This window comes from Dendrobium catenatum, unplaced genomic scaffold (genome assembly GCF_001605985.2).
Source record: "Dendrobium catenatum unplaced genomic scaffold, ASM160598v2 original_scaffold_12804, whole genome shotgun sequence".
NCBI classification, from domain to species: domain Eukaryota; kingdom Viridiplantae; phylum Streptophyta; class Magnoliopsida; order Asparagales; family Orchidaceae; genus Dendrobium; species Dendrobium catenatum.
This window is the reverse complement of record NW_021331264.1, coordinates 160,871-174,206: the sequence shown is the minus strand read 5'-3', so window position 1 is coordinate 174,206 and position 13,336 is coordinate 160,871. Positions and strand designations below refer to the sequence as shown.

Sequence of the window (13,336 nt, the reverse complement as noted above, 5' to 3'; positions counted from 1 at the left end):
AGCAGATGGCGGGATTTTGCAAGATTTGTGGCAGAGGTAGGGATTTTGATGGGTTTTTTTTAATATATTTTTTATTTGATTTTTTTTTTTTTTGCTTCTCTTTAGAGGTCAATAATATGGTATTGGTTGGGGAAGCAATATATCTGTGCATGTTAAATAAAAATGGAAACGGAAATGAAAATGGTTGTACCTTTATAGGTACATTTAGAAAATACTTCTATACTAATTGAATTGGAAAATGAATAAATATTTTGTTATGAAATGTATACGATATGAAACGTATATGAAAGGTATCAAGGAATGAATGAATGAATGAAATGGAAAATAATATAAAAATATGTATACTAAATGTTATATGCATATACAATTATACATATATTAAATGTTATATAAGTTTTAATATTGTATAAGAAATGAGAAAAAGAACATGCATTATATTTTATACATGTTTAAATGCTATATATAAAAAGATTACCCACTGAGTTACCATATAAACTCAACCCATTAAACTAACATTTTCAGGTAAGTCTCCAGAAAAATAAAAATGGCTGAAAATGAGATGTAGATTGATTTCTCATCTTGCATTTATTAGAGGAAGGTAGAATTTGAAGATATTCTTTCCTATTATTTTGGTTACAAAAATTTTTAGCACAACTACTCAAAATGTTTCAAGGCTCAACCGGAATAGAGGAAATCAAACATCCATGAACAAGAGGAACAAACATAAATTCTACCCTTAACATGACAATTATAGCTCCTCTTACTTCGGAATAGGCATGCACTCATGATTTAAAATTTAGACCTTTCATTTGAATCAAAGACATTTGTACCCGTCCCTACTAGCCCTAAGAATTTAGTCACCTTATAATCTGCAAGCATGAACATTTATCTTCCTATTATTGAAGACATCGACGACAATGTATTAGAACATCATTATGATTATAATGGGATTTTTCTGAGCATGACTCACTAGTGAATAGAAAATTCGAAATCATATTTTCCAAGCAAGATAGAAATAAGAAAAAAACACCATTACTCTCCAACATTCACTAGGCTTAAAGCAAGGCATTGTAATTAAGAGTTTATGTACTTTCCCTTTCCTATTAACAGATTGTTCTATCTATGTTATCACATTATCTTTAATTTTATTATTTGATTTTACTTTTCTTTCGACAATTATCATATTTGTTTCATATTGTATTCATATCATTAGTAGATTATAAATAATGCATCTACAGAAAAAAATCATTTAATAAGAATTTAGAAGACACTTTGTTGATATTACATGATATGAATAAAAATAAGGTCGATGGCATTTATTAACAAGCAATTCCTATAATTTTCTCTGCAACTTTATTATAGAATTTAATTCTACATTTCATCTAACTAAACACAAATATTTTGTTGTCTGGATGTGAAACTATGATGTTTAGCTTTAACAGGCATAAAGGAGATTGCAATAAAGTAGAAAAAGGAGAATGTTATGTTAGTTTGAGCTGAACATACAGTATAATTGAAACAGTATTATTCTCATAGAGTCCAAGATAGCATAAAGAATGAGAAAAAGTTAAAGAAAACCTTGGCACTTAAATTACAACATGAGAAATACATTGCGTCCAAAAGTAAAATGCTAAAAATTCTACAACAAAATTTTTTGCCAAAAAATGTTTTTCTATCATATTAAAGTCCTTAATTTCCCAATATGCTATTAAAATGAAGCACCAACTAAAAGGACCTAGTCGCTAGGCAATGTTTACAATGTCAAATATTGATGCAAACAATACCTCGTCAATTAGGCTCAGTTTGGTTTGAAGGAATAGGAAGAGACGAAATGAAAAAAGAAATGAAAATGCAAATGATAAAGAAATTGAGGAAATTGGTTTTCATCCACTTGTTTGTTTGATGAGAAATTGATATTTGGTTTCTATTGAGAGGATAACGTCTTAATGATGATTTGACAAAATTATTCTTCTCATTTTTCACCAGTGATGAGAAAGGAATTATCTTTGAAAAAAAGTAATTGTCCATATTACCTATTTAAATCGAAAAACTTAAAAATTACCTTAGAACCAAAACAAATAATTAGAAATTATAAAGTGAAATGAATCTAAATTCCTAATAATTCCTTCAAACTAAACAGAACATCAGAGAAATAATTGCTGTAATGGCTTACATTGTTCCAGCTATCCGCGTGCTAATATGGGTGTTTCCCTTCTCATCAAGCTTTGCCAATCCAAAATCTGATATTTTGGGGTTTAGATCAATGTCTAACAACACATTTGTAGCTTTTATGTCTCGATGAACAATCTTCAGCATCGACTCTTCATGGAGGTAAGCAAGACCTCTTGCTATGCCAACACAAATTTGATGTCTTGTGGACCAATCTAGCTTCAACTGATATTGTTCTGGCCCTACAACATGAGTAAATAAATTCTTCAATGTAGAATGATGCAGTAACCAACAAATGTGAAAAAACAATGAAAAACTGAATTAAAGTAATAATGATAACAATTAAGAGAATAGTAGAATAGTTTTAACAAAACAATTATATGCTTCAAATGCTAAACACACAAATGAGCACCATTACCATAAAGAGCACGTGCAAGGCTATTATTTTCCATATATTCATATACTAACAATAACTGATTTCCTTCAATGCAACATCCATAAAGCTTTACAAGATTTGGGTGTTGTAACGCAGAAATCATGCCAATCTCATTTACAAATTCCTGATTTCCTTGACTTGACTTTGAAGAAAGCTGCTTCACAGCTATTACAGTACCATCTGCTAACCGGCCCTGAACCAGGAAAATAATTGAAATAAATATGGGCAGCTCTAATTTTAACTTTCCAAAATCAGAAAAATAGGAGTTTGCATAAACCTTGTACACAGATCCAAAACCACCTTCACCAATCTTGTTAGAAGAACTGAAGTTGCTAGTAGCAGCTTGAATTTGCCTTAGAGAAAAGGAGATAGTTTCCAGACCCCTCAGATCTGTCCAAAAACAGGAGAACCTCACGAAGTTTGCAGGCTGACAAGTAAATTGATGACGCATTCATCCTCACAGGAAAAAAACATGATATTAACTAGTTCTGCTGAGATGCAGGAACTTGGAGGAACGGGCCTGATAATGTAGGTATGCTTTTGACAATGTTTTGCAAGCAAATTGAGCAATAATATTGGGATTCGGACCCTCTCCAATTATCATTGTCCTTGTCTGATGTAATTACCCACATTGAGCAATTCAATTCATTTTGAGTAACCAAGATCTAGTCTAACAAAATTCGAGTACATTTGAAAATGCATGTTGGAATAATCCCAGTCACTGAAATGGATTGGATGATAGGGCCTAAGGTAATATTACACCATGCATTATCATGGTATTTGGAGAAAACTGGAATCCATGATATCTTTCTTTATGTTTGATTTTTTTTTTTTAATTTTCTATTTTTTGTAGTGGTAGCCATGGGTGTGTGGTTGTTCTAGTAGGGTTTGAGGAGAGCATAGCCCCCTGTCCCCACCCTCATGCTAGCCTTTGGACCATAGAAATGGTTCAAAATGTCCATAATAACTTTTTTAAAACATTAAGCTTTAATCATGGATTTTCAGTGAAACTTCTGCTAGATGTTACAAGATACATTGCTGTTAGTTCAAATCATGCTGTTTATAGACAAGGCTGTCATAAACTTTGCACTCAAAAATAATTTATTGCCAAACAGCAGTTCACTGCTGGGGCAATTCACTCTGCTGTTCGTAAACAACTAACTAGCTCTATGACAATCAAAACAAGTTGGAATAGTAGTTGCTCAGGAAAAGCATCAACCATATCATTGAAATTAACAGTTCATTTTCCATGAGGCGCATTATGTAAGAACCGGTCTGACCGGTTCAAGTGAATTGGACAGTTAATAAAACAACAACAATGGGTGAGGTAGGCGAATGAAACAATCGGGTGCGGGAAGGGCTGGCAGAAAACCGAATCACACCATTGAGCGAAGGAACGTGTGAGAGGGAGAAAAAAAGTGACTCCTCGTAGAAAATAACCGCGATTCGCTCCCTCCTTTTGAACCTAAGAGGCTTTGAATGAGAGGAAGCTATACCAAACTAAGAGATAAAATTAATAAGGATTTAGTTCAAGTGAAGTGTATTAAGGATGAAGATAAAAAAATATTTTTATTTGAAAAAGATATTCAACAGCGGTGGATGAGATATTTTGTAAAATTTTTTAATAACAATTGTGAGAGTATGATTGACTTTGGTGACATTAACATTCTAAATGAAAATAAAGATTTTATTTTTATCAGTGTATTAGTAAAACTGAAGTTAGAGATGCCTTAAATAAAATGAAGTGTGAAAAAGCTGTTGGACTTAATCATATTCCAATAGAGGTGTAGAAATGCTTAGAAGATAAAGGAATTTTTGGGCTTACTAAACTTAGTAATCTTATTTTGAAGACTAAAAATATGCAAGATGAGTGAAGAATAAGTGTGTTGATTCATATTTTTAAGAATAAAAGTGATACACAAGATTGTGCAAACTATAGATGAATTAAGTTAATGTGTCCTACTTTAAAACTATGGGGGAGAGTTACACATCATATGTTGGGGCATGATACTAATGTTTCTCAAAATCAATTTGGATGCATGCCGGGTAGGTCTACTATGGAAGCTATATATTTATTGAGAGGTTTGATGGAGAAGTATAGAGAGAATAAGGATGATCTACATATGATATTTATTACTTAAGAGAAAGCATATGATAATATTCAAATATAAGTGCTATGGAGATTTTTAGAAAAGAAAGGGCATTAATAATGCTTATATTCAAGTCATTAAGGATATGTATGCACGAGATGTTACTTGTGTTCAAACACAAGATAGTTTGACCAAATATTTTCCTATTTCAGTTGGATTACATCAAGGATTAACCTTAAGCCCATATCTTTTTATTTTAGTCATTAATGTTCTCACTAAACATTTGCAAGAGGTTGTACCCTAGTGTATGCTTTTTGCTGAATATATTATTCTTGTTGTTAAGACTAGAGAGGGACTTGAATGTAAACTTGAAATAAGGAGGTTAACTTTAGACTTTAAAAGGCTTTTGTTTGAGTAGATCTAAAACTGAATACAAGAACTATAGTTTTAATAATAATAGATCTAATGGAAGATTGTGACTATGGGTGATCAAGTCATTAATAAGAGTACACATTTTCGATAAATTGGGCCTATTGTTCAGAGTGATGATGAACTACATGGGGATATTATTAGTATAATTCAAGTTGGATGGTTAAAGTGGAGGAATGCATCGAGCTTGTTGTGAGATAGAAAAATCTCCCTCAAACTTAAAGAAAATTTTTATAAGATGGAGATTAGACTGGCAATGCTTTATGGTGCAGAATGTTGGTCATTAAAAGAGAAGCATAATACTAAGTCAAGTGTTGGAGTAGCTCCAATGGAAGATAAGATTAGGGAGAGTCATCTTAGATGGTTTTGTCACATAAAACGCCAGCCTTCTAATGAAACAGATAGGAAAGTACACGTATTAGATTTGACATATGTTAAGAAAGGTAGAGGTATATTTAAAAAGGCTTGGTTCTCTTAACAGGACAAAATAAAGAAAAATGATTTATGTAGCCGACCCCACATAGTGAAGGAAGTGATATGAACGGAGAAGGGAATAGAGGGAACCGTAGAGGGAACACAATGCTCGTGCCATAGGAGGTATGGGGGGCAGAAGGGAACATTAGGGTGTAGGGGATCATAAGATTAAAAATCTAAAAATGCATGTATTTCAAGGGAATGACGCACAATGGTGGATATATAGGGTGAAGAAATATTTTAGAATGAACGGGTTGACAGAAGATGAGAGACTGATGGCCGCCACTCTATGTCTGGAAGGGAAGGCAATAGCATGGTACCAATGACGAGAGGCGATCTACACAATCTGTTCGTGAGATGAGTTTAAGGAACGCTTGTTGGAGCGCTTTCAAGCCCAGCAAGATGGGGATTCTTATGAGAAATTCTTTACCTTGACACAAGATGGCATTGTGATTGAGTATCGGGAAATATTTGAGCTTCTATCAGGATGAGTGGGGAGGTTATTAGAGGCAGTATTGGAAAGCAACTTCATGAAAGACCTCAAACCAATGTTGAGGGCGACAATACGGGTGGCAAGACCCCATGATATGGGAGAGGCAATGGAGTTGGCACAAATGATTGAGAACAAGAAGTCACTACAGAAGAATAGTAAAGGGGGAAGTGGAGGAGGTTCTTACCGCACTACAACCACTTTCCTGATATCTACGGTGCAAGCCGTACCAATTAAAAGGGAAACGCCAAAGGAGGGCAGTTCGAGAGCCCAACCGAGAGAAGATCTCAAGAGGTTGACTAATACTAAATTACAAGACAAGAGAGCTAAAGGGCTATGTTTTAGATGAGACGAGAAATTTACACCAGGATATTAGTGTAAAAATTGCACATTGCAAGTTCTCATTATGTGTGATGGGGAAGAGGTGGATGAAGAAGAGAAATTGAAGAAGAGGAAGAGGGGTCCGTGCATTTGGAGGTGGCAAAAGTTTCATTGACCCCTGTAGTGAAATTCACCCTAAATCATACTATAAAGGTAATGGGACATATAGGAGGAGAGACAGTGGAAATCCTGGCAAATAATGGGGCTAACCCGCAACTTCATATCGAACAAGGTAGTAGATAAACTGGGGCTGAAACTGATAAACACGCGAGGGTTTGGATTGATGATGGGTATATAAAAAGTAGAGATGAACAGAGGGATATGTCAGGGTTTGATCATAGAGTTAGACGGGATCCACATCAAGGAGGATTTCCCTCCATTAGAGTTGGGAATTACCGACTTGATTTTGGGCATAAAATGGGGAAACCGAGAACTGGAAGGCTTTGGTTATGCAGATTCAGTTGGAGGTGAGAAAGGTGGTAATGAAGGGAGACCCCAACTTATTTAAGACAATGGTTTCATTGAAAACCATGGTGCGTACCCTTCAAGGGGAAAGAGGGGGATTCTTGGTGGAGCTCTTGAGTTTGGAAGGAGGAGAGACTGAGGGTGAAGAGGACACCCAGACATTGTCCAACCCTTGCTTCAGCAGTTCACGGAGATATTTTAGCTTCCGCAGAGACTACCACCCCTACGAGAACACTAGCACTCTATTGTTTTAAAGGAGGGAGTACCCCCTCCTTAGCGCACTAATGCACAGACCACCTTCCAGTCCCTGATGAAAGGGTATTCCAGCCCTAGTTGCGAAGATTTATGTTTTTTTTTTAACGATAAATTGATTTACAGTAGGTCAAAGGGGAGCACCTTGGAGTTGTGATGTCGACCTTAAGGAAGCACTCCTTATTTGACAATAAAAAGAAGTGTTCTTTCGTCCAATCCATAGTGGAGTACATAGGGCATGTGATATCTCAGAAGGGAGTAGTTGCTGACCAAAATAAGATTGTGGCCATGCTCAGATGGCCCATACCCAATAATCAAAAAGAGTTGAGAGGATTCTTAGGACTCACCAACTACTATCAAAAGTTTTTGAAGGGATACAAATCAATAGCGAGAGCATTGACAGAACAACATAAGAATGACAACTTCAAATGGGGAGAATCGGTCACCAAAGCTTTTGAGGAGTTGAAAAATTCTATGACCATTGTGCCAGCCTTAGCCAATCCAGAATTTAGACAGCCTTTTCTTGTGGATATAGATGCTTCGAGCTTTGCGATAAGAGCGATACTTATGCAGAACAAGAGACCCGTGGTTTATTTAAGTTAGGTTTTGACAGCTAGGGCCAAGCTCAAGTCAGCCTATGAGAGGTAGCTGATGACGATTGTGCTGGTCATTTAGAAATGGCAACCATATCTCCTCGAAAGACATTTCATTGTCAGAACTGACTAGAGAAGTTTAAAGTATTTGTTGGAACAGAGAATGGTCATTGAGGAGCATCAAAGGTGGCTTTCCAAGTTATTGGGTTATGACTTTGAAATCCAATACCGACCCGGAGTGGAGAACAAAGAAGCAGATGAGTTATCTAGGTGTATGGGGGAACCCCAGATGATGACATTATCTGTGCCTGTGGTAGTTGACTAGGAAGCACTGAGAAGAGAGAGTGAAATGGATGCAGGCCTGAAGAAAATTAGGGAGGAGCTGGCAGTAAACTAGGACATCCATTCAAGATATTTAGTGGTGGGACAGAAGTTGGTTTATGATGGGCTATTTGTGCTTCCAAAGATCTCTTCTTTCATTCCCTGCTTTTTGCAAGAGTTTCATGGGACGGCCATTGGGGGACATTCGGGGGCAGAAAAGACATCACTGGTTATATGCTGAGCAGTATTGGGAGGGGTTGCAAAAGGATGTTGAGAAATTGGTGACAAGCTGTGATATATACTAGAGGCACAAGTATTTAGTTGTCTCTAGGAGGGATCCTCTAGCCATTAGCTTTGCCGGAAAAGGAGTGGGAGGAGGTGACCATGAATTTCATCGAAGGCCTGCCAGTCAGAAGGTTACAAGACAATATTGGTTTTAGTGGACAGATTGAGTAAATATGCTCATTTCATCTCCCTTTGCCACCTCTATACAGCAGTATCAGTAGCAATGATTTTTATGAAGAAAGTGGTGAGACTACATGGAATCCCGTAATCGTTTATATCAGATAGGGACAAGATCTTCCTAAGCTAGTTATAGAAGGAATTGTTCAAATTGCAAGGGATCGCCCTTATTAATAGAAGCACTGCTTATTATCCTCAGATGGATGGACAGACAAAGGTAGGCAATCATAGTGTGGAGACCAATCTACGGTGCTTTATATCAAATACACCCAATTTGGGGGCCAAATCCGGGCAGAGTATTGGTATAACAAGTCTTATCATTCGCCGGCAATAACTACACCGTTCAAGGCATTATACGAACGAGATTAGCCTCGCTTGATATACTATGGGTAAGGCAGCACACTGGTGGCTTCGATAGAACAATACTTGGAGGACAAAGACAAGATCTTGGGGGAGCTGAAGGTACATTTGCTGAGATTTCAACAAATTATGAAGAAGAAAGAAGATGCATATAGGCTAGACATACTGTTTGAGGTGGGGGACAAGGTTTAATTAAAGCTTCATCCCTATAGACAAAAAACCCTGTCACGGAGACGAAGTTATAAGTTATCCCACCGATATGTTGGTCCTTACGTGATAGTAGAGCGCATAGGGGTTGTGGTTTATCACCTACAATTACAACCATCGACAACCATCCATCCGGTGTTTCATATGTCCTCCCAATTGCAGCGAGTGATAGAAGAGCACATTCCTTTCTCTACACTTCCCTCGACCTTGACAGAGGACATAGAGGTGTTGTTGGAACAACTGGATGTCGAAGGAGTGCAACCAGGAGTAACGGGAAGCAAAGATTTATTGATAAGGTGGAAGGGCCTACTAGAGCATGAGGCCTCGTGGGAGTCCTACCAAACTATGTAGCAGCAGTTCCCTGCATTCCACCTCGATGATAAGGTGGGACTTTTGGGGAGGAGTATTGATACGGCGATTTATTGATACGGCGAAAGGAGTAGGGGTTCGCACAAATCAAACCCGGGAGCCACTGGACTGCCCGGTCCAACAAACTTCAGCCCAAGTGGGGCTGACGGACAGAGAAAGGGAGTCAGATGAGGAAGTGGGGCCCAATAGAGAATTAAAATATTATGTTAGGAGGGAATCAATTAGGAAATCCTTTCTTAATCGATTTTCAAATAGAGGAGGGAATTGTTAGATCGGTCCAGCCGATCCACGTGGGACCGGCCGGAGCACGAATGAGGCGGACTGCCTCCGCCTCTTTTCCGCAACCGACTGACCGCCAACGTCCACTGAGCAATTTAGGAAGGATTTTTAAGGGATTTGGGAGGGAAGTTTGAATGTAGGGACTATTTAGGGATTTCCTTTTAATTTGTATGCATTAAATACCTTGTTTTCCTAGAGTTAGGGCATCTTGAATTTGGCTGAATTTTGAGATCTCTTTGATTTCTTTTGGGCTCTAGCGGCGTCTAGAGATTGGGAGAGAGCGATCCTCCTCTCAAATAGAGGATCAATTGTATCTTGCCATTTTCCGTTTCTATTTCCTCAAATATATATATTTCTACTGTTTTCCTGTTTTTGTGTGGATTTTTGCGAAGAATTTTCGTTGTTTTTCGAAGATTGATAGGAAATACTTGAGATCTAAAAGTGTTTCCTATCAGGAAGCACATTAGGACAAAGGCTGATTTAGGAGGGAAGGAGAAAACTTATTTAAGTCTAAAGTAAGGGTTTATTTTATTCTTATGCAGAATTTTAATTTGAGTGTTGTAGTTCTCTTGTGTGAGGGATCCTAGCGGTGTCTAGCATTTGAGAGAGAATGTCATCCTCTCAAAAGAGGACCATTGTATCTTGATTTATTCATATTTGATTTTCTATCAATAAAAATCTATTTTTTGTTGAATCTCTTAGAGTATTTTGTTATTTTGGATACCAAGAAGTATCACAATCCTTAGGTTGATCCTAAGGAAAATTTAACTATCAGTTGTACTTTGGATAGCAAGTAGATAGAAAAAATGTCACAACCTAATTTACAGCAGAAAGTTCATTAATTATTGACTCATCTTCATTTCATCATGAACCTTTTCCTTATCATTTGGCTGGCTCTATCATTCCCCCTCTATTCATTCCTTTTAACCCTTCTTTCAATAACTAAAAAGAAATAAAAGAGTATAAATGAATGTGCATCTCGAAATAAAATATTATATTACCATTGTCTTTTGCATTCTTCCGCCTGAAATAGCCTTTCTTCCAAGCAAAAAACACAAGAATGACAACAGCAAAAATTGCAGCACAAGTGATTCCAATCACTAAACGAGCAGAAGAATTGCTTTCATTTGGAGGATTCAAATCTGAAAGAAAAGATGAAAATGATAATAGTACAGCAATGTTGGGACAAATAACCTTCAACAACATTAACAGGACACAATGGAGAAAAGGATTCATGTAGCCTACCCCACGTAGTGGGACAAAGGCTTGATACTGTTGTTGTTGTTGTAACATTAACAGGTACACAAATTGATTTTCTGATGTTACAGAAAGAAGAAAAAAATGAGCATAAAATATGATAAGCCATCTAATAGGAATTAGGATTAGTCCTATATTTAATAAGTTAAAAAAAACTAATCTGAAAATAATAACTAATTGTGCCTCACCTATAAGGCAAATTATTAGGTCCGGTCACCTGACAGAGAGATACATTCGGATTTCTCTCTGTCAGCAGTAAAGCGCAGTCAAAACGTAGCTGCTACAGTAACTGCGCTTTTACTGTAGACAGAGAGAAATCAGAACATATCTCTCTGTCAGGTGATCGGATGCAATAATTCACCCACCTATAAGCAAGAGATTGTTGGTTAAAAAAAATTAGTTTAATCACTAGTGCATCTAACCTAAATTTGATCTGCTTGATGCACAACCCCCAATAAGTGGCATTAGAGTTAACACCTCTAATAATACTAGACCAATATGTATGATAAATGAGGATTCAAAATGCCAAAAACAAATAGTTGGGATAAGGCAAATTATGATGATGCCATGTCATCTATTTGATATATAAGAAAAAATTATAAAGGCTCAATGACATAAGATGACATTAATCTGAAAAATGGTGTACCAAAATAAATGGCAAACAATGGAACAATAATGTGGGAAACTGTTCATTATGGTTCATGAACCAAAAAATGGCATATATGGAACTTTAAGCTGAAATAGATACAAAAGAATTCCGCAAGCTGCACATACTCTCGACTGATATAGCTGATATAAGAGGACCATATGTTCCGGTTACAGGAACAGTTGTTGTTCCTTTTCCAGTCCACTGAAATCGAATCTCCAATCTCTTCCTTGTAACAACTGCAGGAAAGGTTTTAACAATTGCCTTGTTTGAACCATTAGCATTATCTCTGATATTGAAATCCTTTAAAACAAGTTTCCCCTGGAAACAAATAAACACAAGCATATATAACAAATTATTTAGACAGACAGATTAGTTTTAATTTCTTCCATATTATACCTACTTGCACGTAAACATCAAATATCCGTCTTCCAGGGCTAACATATCCATCATAATCATTGATTATTATCTCAGCAAAGTGCAGCTTAACACTGTAATTCCCATTTATCAAACAAAACCCATAATAGGTGAGAGACAAAGGTGACAGCCGCGCAGTTGCATATAACTCTGAGTTTGGCATGGAGAGATTTTGTGTAGCCGTTGCGATGAAGTTGTTGTTATCTCTAGAATCTAGAAAAGAGCCAGTGCTACTATATGCCCAATTGGAATACGATTGAAATGTTGAAACACCATTAGTACCATCATTGTCTTGCTCATAAATCTTGTGAGTATTGTTTTCATAGAGAGACGCTTCATTACCTCCACAATTTATGTACAAGAACCAATTATCTGTGACAAAAGCAAGAAATATGAGATCACTAATATATCAATAAAGATGCAAGAATGTTATATTTCTCGGGGAAAATAGATGAAAATATGCCTCTTGGAAAAAGGGCTTAATGTCAAGCTTATTACATAGAAGTAAGATAAACTTAGCGCCTATACGGCTATACCATCCTCAGTTACAAGGAAAAGCTTCTTAGCAAATTTATGCCTGTCAGCCGAGATTCCTTTCACAAATGGACAGCCATAAAATGCACTGACACATGCACAATCACCATTGAGTACTAAGAACAAAGAGAGAAACATGAATTGATGTAAAAGGGAAATGCACAAAAGAAAAAAGTAATCCCAATTTAGTCACTTGACTTATAAAATTGATCTCAAATTCTCAATTAGTCCCAAACAAACTATTTTGGATCAAATTTATACTCTAGGAATAAAACGATCATAGATGAAGAATGTTTTCATTACCATGGAGAAATCCTTCAGGTTCAAAGCCGGTGGTGTTAGATTAAAATAATAAGCACAAAGGTAAAGTTTTAGAACAATATGAGATACCTCTTGAGATTAGGAGAAGTAACAGGTAATAGTCAAATAGTTTACTTTATTGGAATATTTTAGTTTCAAAATTTTAAAGAGAGGATGTTATATGATTGTATGTATCACTATTGTCATCACCATCATAGTCATTAAAAGTTCTTATTTAATGTAACCATATTTTTTACCATGTATTTTATTTTTTGAGTGACATTCATAAAAGTGAGCTCATATATAGTGTGAAATGTTATGTGTCATACATCTATCAAGAGCTGAATCAAACTAAACTCCTTTGAATCCCAATTGGTAGCCCCAACCTCATCTCGTTCCTTATAA

The 13,336-nt window shown here is 36.3% G+C and overlaps 1 protein-coding gene across 4 annotated transcripts in view; it reads right to left on the bottom strand.

Moving 5' to 3' along the window:
- LOC110100374 (probable leucine-rich repeat receptor-like serine/threonine-protein kinase At3g14840) overlaps positions 1–13,336 on the bottom strand; it is a 61,252-nt gene that overhangs the window by 13,641 nt on the left and 34,275 nt on the right. For all 4 annotated transcript variants that reach the window (XM_028691558.1, XM_020827831.2, XM_028691559.1 and 1 more), the window contains exons 17-22: positions 12,084–12,469; positions 11,809–12,001; positions 10,779–10,919; positions 2,883–2,995; positions 2,588–2,798; positions 2,174–2,411 (exon numbers count right to left, since the gene is read on the bottom strand). In XM_028691558.1, coding sequence (XP_028547391.1) covers positions 2,174–2,411; positions 2,588–2,798; positions 2,883–2,995; positions 10,779–10,919; positions 11,809–12,001; positions 12,084–12,469 — 1,282 coding nt within the window. The remainder of the gene's footprint in view (positions 1–2,173; positions 2,412–2,587; positions 2,799–2,882; positions 2,996–10,778; positions 10,920–11,808; positions 12,002–12,083; positions 12,470–13,336) is intronic.